Source organism: Nesoenas mayeri, assembly GCF_963082525.1.
Source record: "Nesoenas mayeri genome assembly, chromosome: 3".
Taxonomy (NCBI): domain Eukaryota; kingdom Metazoa; phylum Chordata; class Aves; order Columbiformes; family Columbidae; genus Nesoenas; species Nesoenas mayeri.
In genome coordinates this window covers 67,711,194-67,725,056 of record NC_137544.1, presented here as the reverse complement: position 1 = coordinate 67,725,056, position 13,863 = coordinate 67,711,194, and the positions used below count along the sequence as shown (strand labels likewise).

At 41.8% G+C, this 13,863-nt stretch overlaps 1 protein-coding gene across 1 annotated transcript; it reads right to left on the bottom strand.

The window, feature by feature from the left end:
• Positions 1-1,060: 1,060 nt before the first annotated feature.
• On the bottom strand, positions 1,061-11,076 carry NUP43 (nucleoporin 43). Its single transcript, XM_080342184.1, has 8 exons — positions 10,739-11,076; positions 10,225-10,347; positions 9,864-9,941; positions 8,770-8,947; positions 5,788-5,923; positions 4,673-4,824; positions 3,562-3,684; positions 1,061-1,796 (listed from the first exon to the last, which is right to left on the bottom strand). The coding sequence occupies exons 1-8, from the start codon at positions 11,033-11,035 to the stop codon at positions 1,582-1,584; spliced, it is 1,302 nt and encodes a 433-aa protein (XP_080198310.1). The 5' UTR covers positions 11,036-11,076; the 3' UTR covers positions 1,061-1,581.
• Between the last annotated feature and the right edge of the window lie 2,787 nt (positions 11,077-13,863).

The following is a 13,863-nucleotide window of genomic DNA, read 5'->3' as shown; positions in this document are numbered from 1 at the left end:
TTGTCGGTGTCTCCGCCGCGGAGGGCTTCCCGGATATGGGCCGCTCCCAGCCTGCCCTGCGCGCACCGCGCTCCCCCCGCAGCCCCGACCCGGATGGAGCCGGCAGCACAGGGGCGCTCTCCGCGGCCCCCGCCCCGGGCACGGAGCCCACACGGATCCTCCCCCCGCCAGGCTGCAGGCGCTGCTTCTTCCTTCCGCGGCAGCGCCGAGGTCGAGGGATAAATACCGATTTTCTAAGGGGAAAAAAGGCTTTGCCGAGCCTCCGCGATCCAATTAACGCCTGAAGGAAGGACTCATTGCGGACCGGCGTGCCCAAGTTACCAGGGAGGAAAGCCCATCACGTATCCCTCGGAGATGCACCTCGACCGTTTCTCTTCTCAGGCAGAACGTTGCATTTCGAAGTAAATTCTTCTTGGGAACTCTGTGCACTCCTTCCTGAAGAGAGGAGAGCCCTGTCCCCAGCAGGGACCCAGAGCAGGTAAGGTTTCCTTATCGCAAGCGACCAAGAACACTGTTTTCCTTGACGTGGAAGTAAAGTGCACTCTAACGCGGTTTTGATGGAAAATGCCATATAAAACCTTGTAGCTTAACATGCTGCTGCCCAAGTCCTGAGGTTTCCTTCCATCTTTCAAATTGTATCCCCAGGATCAGTAAATAACTTGCAGTTATTTACCTTCCTGAAAAGATGATTACATCTATTCAAACTAATTTAGTAGTCAGACCAGTATTCCTGTGCAAAGTGTTTTATTAAAAAGAGAAAGGGTTCTCTGCAAAAAAACGTAGGTACAACACCAATCGTAAGATTTAACTTTTCAAAGTTTGCAACAGACCAGATGTGAAATTTTGATTGTGACAAAGACTATGTCTCCAGTTTAGAAAAAGTCTTGTTCTCACATCTGAAAACACAGCCAACACATCTGTCAATTAGGACCTCAACTATAAAAAGAAAAATCTGTTGAGAGTTACCAGCACATTATCGAGTTTTAACATTCAGCATCCATAATGAAGCTGTAGATAATCCAAAATAACGTTACCAAAATGCTAAGATTCCTATAGAACCTTTCACATTTCACAGCTTCAACAGCTTTCCTTTCCAGTTCTCATGAGCTAACATAAAAAGTTAGGTCCCCTAAATAAAAACTAAATAAAACTCAGATTAAAAAACCCCTCTCTCAGGTGACATAAAAAGAATTTCAAAGAACCCCATAGTTTGGCCTTAGAATTAATCATTGAAAAATATCTTCACCAGGGTGGGAATAATCAGGGGTTTCCCTTCTCTTCATTTTGTATGCACGTGTGTATTATGGGCATCAGTTTGCAGCAAATATCTTGCGCTAGCGACCTGCTTACCGAAACCAAACAGGCACCGGGAAAGAAATCAGTGACCCATCCTGGAGCATCAGTAATGAGTTACAGCTTTCAGAATTTGAGGTACCTTACAATTCTTCTGCAGTACGAGAACCAAGCTGGAGGCCTCTACCCCACATGCTGACAACAGACTAGTGAGCATCATTAAGAATGAACCTGACATTTCCCAGTAGTTCAAGGTGATCAGTACTTCAAAGGGACACTGGAGTCATTTCACGCGAAGAGTTGTCTGTTCACGTAAATAGCCTCTGCATCAGTACCATATACTAGGCATGGTCCTAAAACATCTAAACTGTTCACGGACAAAGTCTGATTTGGAATTAAATTGGTGATTTCCATGCGGTCTTTGGTAGGATCGTTGCTTAGCCAGGCACTTACTACAGACTGATTAATGGCATTGTGGGAAAAATACGTAGTACTTCTTCCTCCTGAAAGAAAGAGAGGGAAATAAGTTCTAATTTAGTTTATGCATCATCAGAACTTGGAGAAACATAATAGGTATGGGACAGACATAATGGGAACATCATTTTATATTTAAGTCAGTTTTCAGATTAGTTAATAGATGTCGTCCCTTTGGTAAACAAAGGAAAAAATGCTAAAAGAAAAATAAAATCAAGTACTTGAGGTGATCACGGAAACCTGCTAGCAGCTCTGTCCTCAGTTAAGAGAAATAGGTCAGTACAGTTATGAACTCATCTTGCTGAACAAACAGCGTAAGTAGCTACAAGTTTTTCTAGCTGGAGACTAAAGCAAGAACAGACCTAGGAACAAAATTCTTTCTATACAATGTCTTGATACATTTGGGGCATCAGCTTCCCTTTAGTAACACTTATTCCCTACCATCTCTTCTCCCTACTTACTCTGCAGCAAGTGATACACCTGGATTTCACTTTGAATTTTTTCCGGATAACATTTTACATTCAAACTGACGTCTCACAGTTTGAGAACTATCAGTCAAGTCTAAAATTAACAAGTGGCTGGAAGTGGTGCTAAACAATTTCTATTTAGTATACCTGAAAACATTCAGATTACAACTTGAATCAGTTATGCTATTGTTTCCCTATATAGAACTGAGCTTTGAATGGCAACTTTGAGGCCAAAGGCAGCAGATGACACCTGAAACTTTCCCTACTGTTTACAGTCTGAAGTGACAAGCAATTAAGCAGTCTTTGTGACTAGAATGTGAAAATGAATGTTTACATTAAGTCAGTATCATATCCTTAATAAAAATCCAGCCACAATACAAAGGGATACGGTTTCATTCATTGAAAGTTCCAATTATGACCCTGAATTTGTAATTCCACTATGCTATTAAGGTAAAAATTATTTTGGTATTATAACATTTTGCATATCTCCCTCAGAGACTCAGGTAGTAATGTGTCATTTAGGCTTCTTTCATGTCTTTCACAGAATCACAGAATGTTAGGGATCAGAAGGGACCTCAAAAGATCATCTAGTCTAATCTCCCTGCCAGAGCAGGAACACCTAGATGAGGTTACACAGGAAGGTGTCCAGGCGGGTTCTGAATGTCTCCAGAGTAGGAGACTCCACAACCCCCCTGGGCAGCCTGTTCCAGTGTTCTGTTACCCTTACTGAGAAGTTTCTTCTCATATTTAAGTGGAAGCTCTTATGTTCCAATTTGAACCCATTACCCCTTGTCCTACCGTTGGTTGTCACCGAGAAGAGCCTGGCTCCATCCTTGTGACACTCATCCTTTATATATTTGTAAACATTAATAAGGTCATCCCTCAGTCTCCTCTTCTTCAAGCTAAAGAGACCCAGCTCCCTCAGCCTTTCCTCATAAGGGAGATGCTGCACTCCCTTAATCATCTTTGTTGCCCTGCGCTGGACTCGCTCCAGCAGTTCCCTGTCCTTGAACTGAGGGGCCCAGAACTGGACACAATATTCTTTGCTATATACAGATGCTTTTTAAGTGAACATGATCTATCTTTGAAATACTGGATGTGCCCGTTCACACATTGGACAGAGTACAGCACATTCAAAACAAAACAAATGCAGACCACAAGAAACTCACACAACTGTTTGCCTTATTTTTTCCTAAAATGCCTAGCAGGGCTTTCTTGTAATTTTCTGTATTAGGCTTGTGTTATTAATTGGGTCATGTGAGAACACCAACTTTAATTATGTTGCCAACTGACAAATTCAGTGCAGGTCGACTTCAAACATCCTTACCTTGATGAAGAAAAGATGGTTTTTCAGATACATCTGTGGAAGTATCCCAGTGCCAAAGAGACCCATCTTCAGAGCACGTAAATAAGTGATCAGGGTTGGAAGGATGGAAGTGAACTTCCCACACTGGAGGCATCAAATAAAAATCAAACAAAACCACTTCAGAACAAGTATCAAGTATTTTGCTCAGAGTGCTTTGGCCAGCATGATGTGGACATGCACTTAACAAGAACCCAGGCCCCCACAAAAACCTTGAATTGTTAAGTGTGTGTGGGTAAGAAACCCAAAATTCCATCCTTAAGTTATTTAGTGCTGTTTTCCCTCCCCTAGGAGGAGAGAAAAAAGAAAGAAAGAAAGAAAAAAAAAAAAAGGCTATTGTGTTGCATTTTCAGTACTGTGGAAATTGTTAAAGGTTGAAATCTTATCTGAATTCAGGCATTCTCAATACTTTCTCATGCCATCTTCCCTGCTATCAAGTTTCAGTTTGCAGACAGCATGCATTCCTTCCCAGCACACACATTATTTTTTTGTCTGAACACCACAACTGTACAAAAGATATTTAAGTCAGTAAAACAGTAAAACTTAACTTCTCAAGAAATATTTTCACTCCTTAAATATAATTGTGGCATCAAGAAATTTTGAGCCTGAAATGAATTGCTGTCTTGTTCATTTAAAGTTACCAGGAAGGTGAGCGGTTTCAGCATTGTGGAGGCACCAGATGGATCTGTACCATCTTCAGTCTCCTTCCTCAGGTTTTCAGGTTTGTTAGTAACTGCATTCTTGCTTTACTGCAAGTGCATACTACAGCATCAATTTCTATGACTATTTACATACCTACCCTTCTAGAATCACAGCCATTCTGATTAAATGCATCTAATGATTCATTAAAGAACTGGTTAGTAAGTCTAGTTTTAGTTTGGATAGAGTTGGCTTTTAGATAAAAACAGTCTCACATACAGAGAAGGAACAAACTGAAGCCAACTGTATGAAAACACACTAAGTAGCAACTATGTGACTGCTTTCTGTTGTAGAAACACCACCTCATTTTTTTACAGAAATAAGAATCTTTCCTAAAATGCCACCTTCTTCTCTCCCTTCCATTTCACGTACTTACTTTCTGCTTCATGAGCATTTAGTAGGGACACTGGCATAGTACCCTGCCTGATGTCCCATATACTCAGCATCCCATCCTGGCCCCCTGTGGCCACAATGTGCTGCTGATTGGGATGCCTGTCCACACAGTGCAGAGGAACTCTGTCACCTGTCCTGCAAAGGAGAAGGAAAAAAAAACCAAACACTAACCCAAACATGAATTCTTTATTCAGTTTCTATTTTGTTCTTCTTTATCTCTTTGAGCATTGATGAACAAGGTAACTGAATAGGCTGCAGCTTCAATTCCTGCAGCATCTGGTCACTGCAGGCTGAAGCCGCATGACATCTACTGGAAATTAAAGGTACGGCAATAACATGAAGCTACAATTGGATGAGCAGCAGGTTCTATGCCTTGTTGTATACAGGCATCTACACAGTATCCAACAGCTTTACAGGAGTGGGAAAACCTCACATACAGATAACAGTCTAGGTCTGCTCTAAGTATACCTACAATAATAAGTTTACCCTGAAATTCATATTCTCATCAGAGTTTCAACATATACTAAGACTTACAAAGGCAGACTGGGTGCTTGCAAAAGCAGGTACATAAACCACAGCCTATTAACAGCAATGGGAATTATTCCACAGGCAAGAGGATTTGAGTCTAGCTCAGTTTGTTTTCTCACAATACCTTACAAGACACAAAGTTGTCATTGAAATTCATTTCAAGTGCCAGAAACTTTCTACTGAGCTTGTGGAGAAACACAGATGTAAAGTATATTCAATTAGGGAAAGAGTTTTAGGTGAAGGGTTGGTTTTTTTTTGTTTTTCTTTTTGAAAAAAGATCAATTGTACAGCTGCACTAGTCCTTCGAGAGTTAAGTCATAATACAGACCACCTAAATACAATGCTCATCCACAATAGTAATTCAGCCATTACGCAGAATCTGCTTTTGATCATTTAAACACCAATAAAGTTTGTTTTTAGGATTTTCAGAAAAAAACCCCAAACCAAACCAAAAACCAATCATGATCCCATTGTCAAGGTGTCAGGAAAGATTTAAATCAGATTATATAAAGAAACACATCCTTCTCAGTAAATTAGTTTTAAAAAAAAAAAAAAAAAAAAAGGTCTTACAAAGAAAATATTTGAGATGGCTCATTTCTTTGCTGTCTGAGATCCCATATTTTTAACTGTCCAATTGAATTTACTGTCAAGATCTCATTTGTGCGAAGGAAAGTCACTGCATGGAGTGTACTGCTGTCTGCATTGTCTGCAAGAGAGATAAGGAAAGCAGTCAGGTAAACGTGTGGAATGCTAGTCTCCATTTAACTATGATAAAAGAACTCTTTAGAAAACAGAACACAGCTGCTTAAACATGGATACAACATTTCTGCATTTTCAAGGGCGGAGACAGACCAGCATCATGTGAACTTTAAGTCTTGCAAGGGTACCTTATGAATAAGAAGCCATTGCTTCCTATATCAAACACTGCTGAGACAAATCTGTAAGAAGCTATATTTAATTTGCTCTGGTGCTTACAGAACTACTTGTTGATCTGTAAGATTTCTTTCTATAGTTCCTAAGAAGAAGAATCTATTTACCCGGGTCCATGGTTTTCATAAGAGTTTTCTTTATATGCTCTGCATCTGCTGACAGGAGGCAAGCAATGGAGCTTTTCATAATGCAATTCTTCCTTTGAACATAAGAAATAGTAACTCTGGCTGAGAACATTAAGCAGTTGTATGCAGAAGCACTTAATTCACCAACTTTCTTTATACCTTTTCCAAGAATGTCAATGTGATATCCATCCTTGTCCTTACAGCCAAACCAGAATTATGCTGTGCTTGTTAACTAAATAGCAAGGCGCTTTTTTTTCAGGTCCTTTTCTCCAGTGCTTCTCTTGGTCACAGTAATTTACAGTGTCAAACACTTCACAGCACTGAGGTGAAACTTTTCAGGCTTTAGGAGATAATATAGACACCATTTTCTTATATTTTCATGTTGTTGTTGTATATAAAATTACCACCTTGATTATGATGGGTAACGTTGTTAAGTCTACTTTTACCTCAAGTATTTTAAAATTATTTGTGTAAGCCCATACTGAAAATATACGCAAATCTCTTGCTGCATAAGATGGAAACCTTTTCTGATATTGAGACAGCCAAGTTACATTGATGCCTGGTTCCAGATATTTGAATGATTTTTCTGCCTACTATTCAAATGAAAGTCAAGGGAAAGAAAAAACAAACACACACCAAAATACCATTAAAAAGTGTTAGATTACTGAACACTGAAGTTCTAAAGGATTTAAAATTTTGTGACAGAATATCAGTGTTTTAGCAATGATACATTTTATGGCTCGGAAAGATTTTTACATTGTTTTTAACTCTGAAGATTTTTTTTCCTACCACAACTGACTATAAACCCATCAACTTTGTATGGTACTGTTAAATCCATTAAACACTAACAGCAAAGTACTCCTTTACAAATATTTCATGAGGTACAAGAGTTCTATCTTCATGTTAAAACATGCTGAGGATTCGTCTTGGCACATGGGAAACATCAAGAAGCCATTGAATTGGGAAGCAGTACGAAGAATTGCTTACATTATAGAATGCCATCCTGAAGAACTTCAAAGCATCTTCCAAGATGTTCTCACTCCCCTCTCCAACTTTTATTGTACAACAATCCCTAGTCAATGAGTTTGTGCTAGTCCCCTTCCACATCACTCCAGGTAAGCTTCACTTACCAGGTCATAGGTACGATTGACTTATTTATGGACCATGCCTATTTTAACATTTCCTTTCCCATTTCCAAAAGGACATTTCTCAGTTAATTTACATGTGATTTCTTAAATCTCAATGCAGGAACCAGGAAATCTCAATGCAAAGTCTTACTGCAGCATAACACTGGCTGATGCTGCAATTACAAAGCAAGTATATTTACATAGTACTATCAAGTGAGCACTAAGAAAACTAACAGCTTGAATCCTGCACATTGTTAAATCTGTATGTAAGCATCTGAGCAATTACCCAGCGAAAAATATCGATTTTTTTTTTTTTTTGTGGACATGTGCTTCCTGTGAGTCAGCAAAATATTCTACTCTATTTAACTTGTATCAGAACATGCTGTGTTAGTATCTGTAAGTAAAAAATAAAATAATCCTTTTAAACTAGTTAATGTTTTCACTCCTCAAAGGAGAAGTTACTGTGTTTTGTGAAAGAAATAAAGTATTGAAAGGTTTCCTACAGGAATTCTCAAGGAGCTTCAGTAAAGGGCGGCAATTAATAGGATTTATCTTGTGTGTGTATATACAGCCATGCACACACAAGTATCCCCTCTAGAAATCCCAGAGCACTTCCTTCCTTAATTGGCTTATCACTGTGTGAATTCCTTCATCTGCTGGAGGAAAGATTTCACTTGAGGAGAAACACAGATGCTGTGTCAAACAGAAGTTTCAGGGAGAAGATTCTGGTTTAATAATGCTGCTATCAAACTCAGTATTACTGTCCTTTAAGTTATTTCTTCTATTAAATTTCATTTCCAACAGATGCTACAAACTTGTATTCTATTTCCATGAGAGTAGTATGGTAGAAGAGTTGGGAATCACCACGTTTTGACACTTGGTGTCCTTCTATCTGGTAGAAGAACAGGGTACAAACAGTGTTTTCTGGTTCTTGGTGTTCCTTTAAATGCAGAGAAAGAGGTGGTTTTGTATATGGCCACCATGAGGGCGAATCTTAGTACAAACAGCAAACTGAAATGACTGTTTTACTGACCTCCAGTTATAAAGAACTTGGACACAATACTTCTAACCATATTTAATGTATAGAGTCCTGGCATTTAATAGTTCTAGATGAACCAGAAGCCTACAGGGAATGCTAGGCGTGATACTTCTCCATCTGCTGCCAAATATCTGAATGACCATAGAAATATATCTGAAATGTGCTTCAAGTATATGAAGTCTGGAGGAATACCTGAATAGTCTGGAGCAAACACAATCAACTTGGAATATTTAATTCAATTCTCAACCGACTTTGTGGTGTTATCATTTGAGAAGTTAAATCCAAACAAACCACTCCAAATCAAACTAATTTGAACAGTTATTTGACATACCTATAGATCTTACTGCATCCTTTTGGTCAGCTCTGAAGAGATTTATTCTACCATCTTCTCCAACAGTGACAATTTCTGGGTTGTTGCAGATGACCCCGGTACATGCTGCTCCACCACAAGACGTGTCTTGATCCACATGATAATGGGCTTTCTCCCACCGCTGGTTGGCAGATAGTGTCTAAGTAGTAACCAGACATGAAATTCTGCTGTTAAATAATGATCCTGATAGAACAAAGCTTCCAGAATACGCATGAAAGCAGAAACAAGCTCCAGGAAAGCTACACTAACTCCCAGGAATTACTCTCCTATACAAATAAGAATCAGAGATCTAAGTTTTTCTCAACTCTTGAGCATACAACCCTTCAATGGAACATGGATTATTTCTTCTCTAAACAACCTTTTTCACATGAGCTAGAAATCAGAAAGAACACAGTCTATTTATGAACTGTGAAAATGTTTTTTACTAGACTTATCCCTTCAATCTTTTCCCGGGACAAAAGAGCTGAGGCCTTCACAGAATACAAGGTCTGATTTAGATTTTGATTGCAAGGAATTTAGTTTATTTTAGGCACCACCTCAAACTGTTAACAGATATTAGTCTTTATTGTGTCATTGTGAATATATAAAAAAGTCATTACGCATTTATTTTCAGCGATTTACAATCAAAGCAAAAGACTACAGACTTTACATATCTTCCTTCACACAATACTCGTGAGAAGAAATTCCACATCAGTCATTTAGTTCGAGAATGCAAAAACTCTAATAAGGCAGGTACGAGTCCATTAATACCTACTCTCCCCAGACAATCCTGACTCTTAAAGTATGTTTCCAGTGAATGGACCATTTGGTTACACAAATATAGTAGTGGATACCCCAGCCTATCTATCTCTGGAATCTAACTTATGTGGCATGTATGCAGAATGCTTTTTTGTTTCCTTTATTTATAAAGCCAAAGCTTTTTTAAACACATTTGAAAAAACTGATTTTGGTATGCAGATGTTTCTTGCTCTATCAGTTTTGAGAAATCTTATGCTAAGATCAAAGTGACCTGTATCACACAGAATAGCAGCTTAAAGCCAGTGCAAGTTACTTACCTGGTTATTTTGGTGATGACGGAATATAGTTACAGTTCCTGTTGATGAGGCAACCACGATTCTCTCTTGATCCAAAAACTAAAGACAGATAATAATAAGCATACTATTGGCTGATATCAGAACCCAGATGATCATTTTGATTTTAGAGTAACCTAAGTTATTGGTAGGTATAGTCAAAAAAAAACTCAAAGCAAAACAAACAAAACAACCCCAGCACAATCTGATCCTGGTTGGTTTTGTCTCTCTTCTTCATAAGACCTTTTTTTGTCAATCTCAGCATTTTGACAGATCACTATCACTAAACTTCTCCTAAGTGACAAGCCCTTAAAAAATACAGATCTATTCAGCACAGCAATTTTACCTGCATGTCCATAACATCACCATTGTGCCTGATGTCACACAGCAGCTGAGGTTCTCCTTGATATTCACCATTGAGGCCCACATTTCCAAGGTCTCCAACAGACCAAAGGGAGATCCTGTTATCCTGTGAGGAAACGACACCACCAGTTTTACTCTAAAACGCTTCCAGAAGTCTCTAACAATAAACCAGCGCAGATGTCACAGCCTTCTCTCCACAGCCAAGGAAAGCAATGTGCTGCAGGCCGCTCTGCTCCTGAGGAAGCCATCGCCCGCCTGCGGGAAGCACCGACTCGGCGGGAGAGCCCTGCCGAGCAGCGGGGCGGACCCTGGCTCCCTTAGGGATGCAATGCGCGCAAGGCATACTCAAGGGAACGCCGGGACGGGCAACGCTCACGCCGAGCTCCGGCTCTCTCTAAGCGGAGACTGAGAGGGCCGAGGGGGCAGTAGGTGCCGCCGCACGACCCACCCACCAGCGGGAAGCACGCGCCGCGCCGCCGGGCCCGCCCACCCGCTACCTCGTTGTCCCAGGAGCCGGTGGCGAAGAGGTCGGGGGGCTGGAGCGCGGCGGCGGGCAGGGGCCGCCAGCGCGTCTTGCTGATCTTCTGCGACACGAACTTGGCGCACACATCCTCCATGGCCGCCCACGCCGCGCGCCGGCTCCCGCCCGACCCGCGGCGCGCCTGCTGATTGGCTGCGGCACGACGGCGAGCGCGGAGGGACAGGCTTGTGGCGCGGCGGCGAGCGAGAACGCGCCCGGGCGGGCTGGGGCCGGGGCTGGGGCCGGGACCGGGGTCGGGACCGGGGCCAGCCATGGCGGGGTAGCGGGGCGACTGCCGGCCCGGACCCGCCGTATGTAGCAGCCGCACCGCGCCAGCTGCCAGCGCTTACCGAGACGGAGAGGCCGGGGCGCACTGCGCCCTATCAGCGCCGTCTGTCAGCTAACCGGCAGCCGGAGGAGTGGGCGCGGAGGTTGCGTTCCCGTCCAGGGGAACGCAGGAGCAGGGAGCGCCGGGCGCTGCCGCTGCGCGCCCGGGCCTCGCCGGAACGGACCGCGACCGCTACACCCGCGCGTACCGCCCAGTTCTGTGCAGAATCGGGTCCGGGAGAGAAAGGAGCAAATAAGTGAATTTGGCAGTGTGCTCACCTGTCTGCGCAGCTGGGCTGCCTTCCCCCCACAATGTTACACGGGTATGTTACATCTTCACAAGGCCGCCAACTTTTATTTTCCGAAAATAGTGACTTGTACAGCAACTAATGATTTCCAGTCTAGATTTGCTTTTAAATATCTGTGATTGATATTCTCCTCCTTCAGTCAGATTCCTACCTGGACAGAAGGAGGCACAACAATATTTTTTAATGTCCCAAATAGTGCATTAAATCAAACAAGAACGTACATGTGCTTCCTTTATCGTATTTCACTTGAGACCTAGACAACCATGCAATAAATAAAGTTCAGAGGTTGGTTGTAAAATGAGCTAAGGCTGACATAGCTATGTTGTCGTTTTGGAGGATAGGACTGTCTGTCCAGTCACTGCAGTGCAGTGAAGGGCTTTCTCACAAGCACCTTCCTACTTTTACAAACCAATTTTCTGCTGCATTTTTTCCAAAGCTGCCACTGCCAACTCTCTGAGGTTCTGCCAGGTGAAATTACCAGCATTAGCAGCAGTGGCTTGGTCAAACTTTTGCCTGTGCTGTTGCCGTTTGCCCGCCAAAGCCATCTGTCAGATTTCTTCTACACAGCATTTCTGAGTTTTTCATCAAGTCTGTGAAATTTTGTAATCTTTCAGATGTGATACCAAATCAGTGATATTTTATATGATTTATGCATCATTTTAACTTCAGTTTTGAGGAATGTTTGTTGTTTTTTTTTTTAATAATTAGGTACTGCAGAGTGCAACACTGAACATATTCAAAAAGCTGGATGCTATTATAGTTTACCATACTGTAAGCCTTAAAACAGCTTTGTTATACTCCACAGTATCATTATTATTCTACAGCAGTCAATACCTCTGGGGCCCTTTATTAAATTAACAGCAATCCTGCAAGTCACTGTGAACTCCAAGGGTATTTTCTGCTAATTTTTGTAACACTCGTGAGAAAGGTCAACAGGCAGCCTCGGAATACAGCTACAGACCAGACAGCTAAAAGTTGAAGAGAGAATACTTTGGGATTATTGAAATGTTTTATTAGGCAAATGTTTTTGTTGGTTACTTTGTGATTTCTTTATTTTCTCTCTCGTGCTCTTGGGTGATTTATTTATTTGCTCAGGTTGTTTGTTCAAAAGCATTTGGGTAGTATTAAGAGGAGTAGGTTGGACATAGAGGTTATTTTCATTAAGAAGGAAAGAAAGAATCACAATTTTTCTTCCCAGTCTTACACTTTTTTTAAAGAAAATGTTGGCAGCATGCTATGTGATGAAGGGAAGAGCTGTGATGGATTTAGGACTGCTCTGTAAGCCTTTAAATATATTATCTGTTTGGTCATTATGAAAGATGTGTACTGTGTTAGTATGTTGTTCCAGTGTAATATCATATTTAAATAAACAAAAGGAGGAAACAAACACCGAGAGAAAATACGCCTCATTAGAATATTTCCAAGGTTGTCAAAAATTACATTAAGTCTAGATGAAGCTGACTCTGGCTGTTGGGTCCAAACATATTAGCTGAGACAACAAGAAGCATCTATGGACTGTCCTTAAATGTGGCTATAGCTAGGAGTGTGAGTGAAAGGGAAGAAAATGGAAAGCATGCCTCTCTCTGCCAGAGGTTAGGGAGCCTGGGAACGCAGGCACTTACTAGATCAGTGGATGTACTAGGGCAGGATAAAGCTAATTTTGAACTCTATTTGCTTATAATTTGCTTTCCTCTAATTATCATTCAACAATATTTTAAGAAGGTTATTTGGAGATGCCGTATTTACTGCTGGTCATAACTCCTGGAGTTGTGCCCAGTTTGATCTCTTGAACAAGCGCAGTCGCTCTGCAGGGAGCTGCAGAGCAGACTTAAAAGCAGAGTGCCAGGGCCCTGAGTGCATTCGTAACCCTTACACTCCCTTACCCGGGGTTCCCACCTGGGCTGGGCACCCGCTCTGGCCTGAGCTGTGTCGTAGGAGGGCCCGTGCCCAGCCATGTCCCTGACTGGGTGAATGGCTTGAATTGAGGCCTGACTTGTCACTTTGCTTTTGCTTGATGGCAAAACCATTACTGTGCCCAGCTTTGCTCTGCTTGCCTCACTCGGACACCGTGGGATGGTGTCCTGCTGAGTGGCATTGTCCTCCCTGGCTCCAGGCTCACCTTCCCTCATGGAGGGGTCCCAGTTCTGCTGCTCCCTAACACAGAGAGTTACTGATGCGGCTGGGTCCTTCCCACCTCCTCTTTGAGTGCAGGGCGCAGAAAGCAGGGATGCCAAGTTCAAAATAATGTGAACTTCTGAAATTGAAGTAAAAAATGGAAGTATGCAGCAAGCTGGCTTGAGATTGCTGGAAAAGAAATAAGAGGAAGGAGTGTGATTAAGTTAAAACAAGAATGGAGGCAGGGAGAAGAGTGAGTGTAGGTGTAGAAGCCAATTAGTGTGGGGTTTGGGACATAGCTATGGAAATGTTCGGCAGGAACATTTCATAGGGAAATTTCTGCTTGTGATAT

Excerpts from the sequence above, each read along its gene's own strand:
- NUP43 (XM_080342184.1), bottom strand. The coding sequence starts at position 11,035 with ATGGCTGGCCCCGGTCCCGACCCCGGTCCCGGCCCCAGCCCCGGCCCC. Across the intron at positions 3,685-4,672 it reads AAATGCTCATGAAGCAGAAA|TGTGGGAAGTTCACTTCCAT; the intron begins GTAAGTACGTGA and ends TGATGCCTCCAG. Across the intron at positions 1,797-3,561 it reads ACCATCTTTTCTTCATCAAG|GAGGAAGAAGTACTACGTAT; the intron begins GTAAGGATGTTT and ends TCTTTCTTTCAG.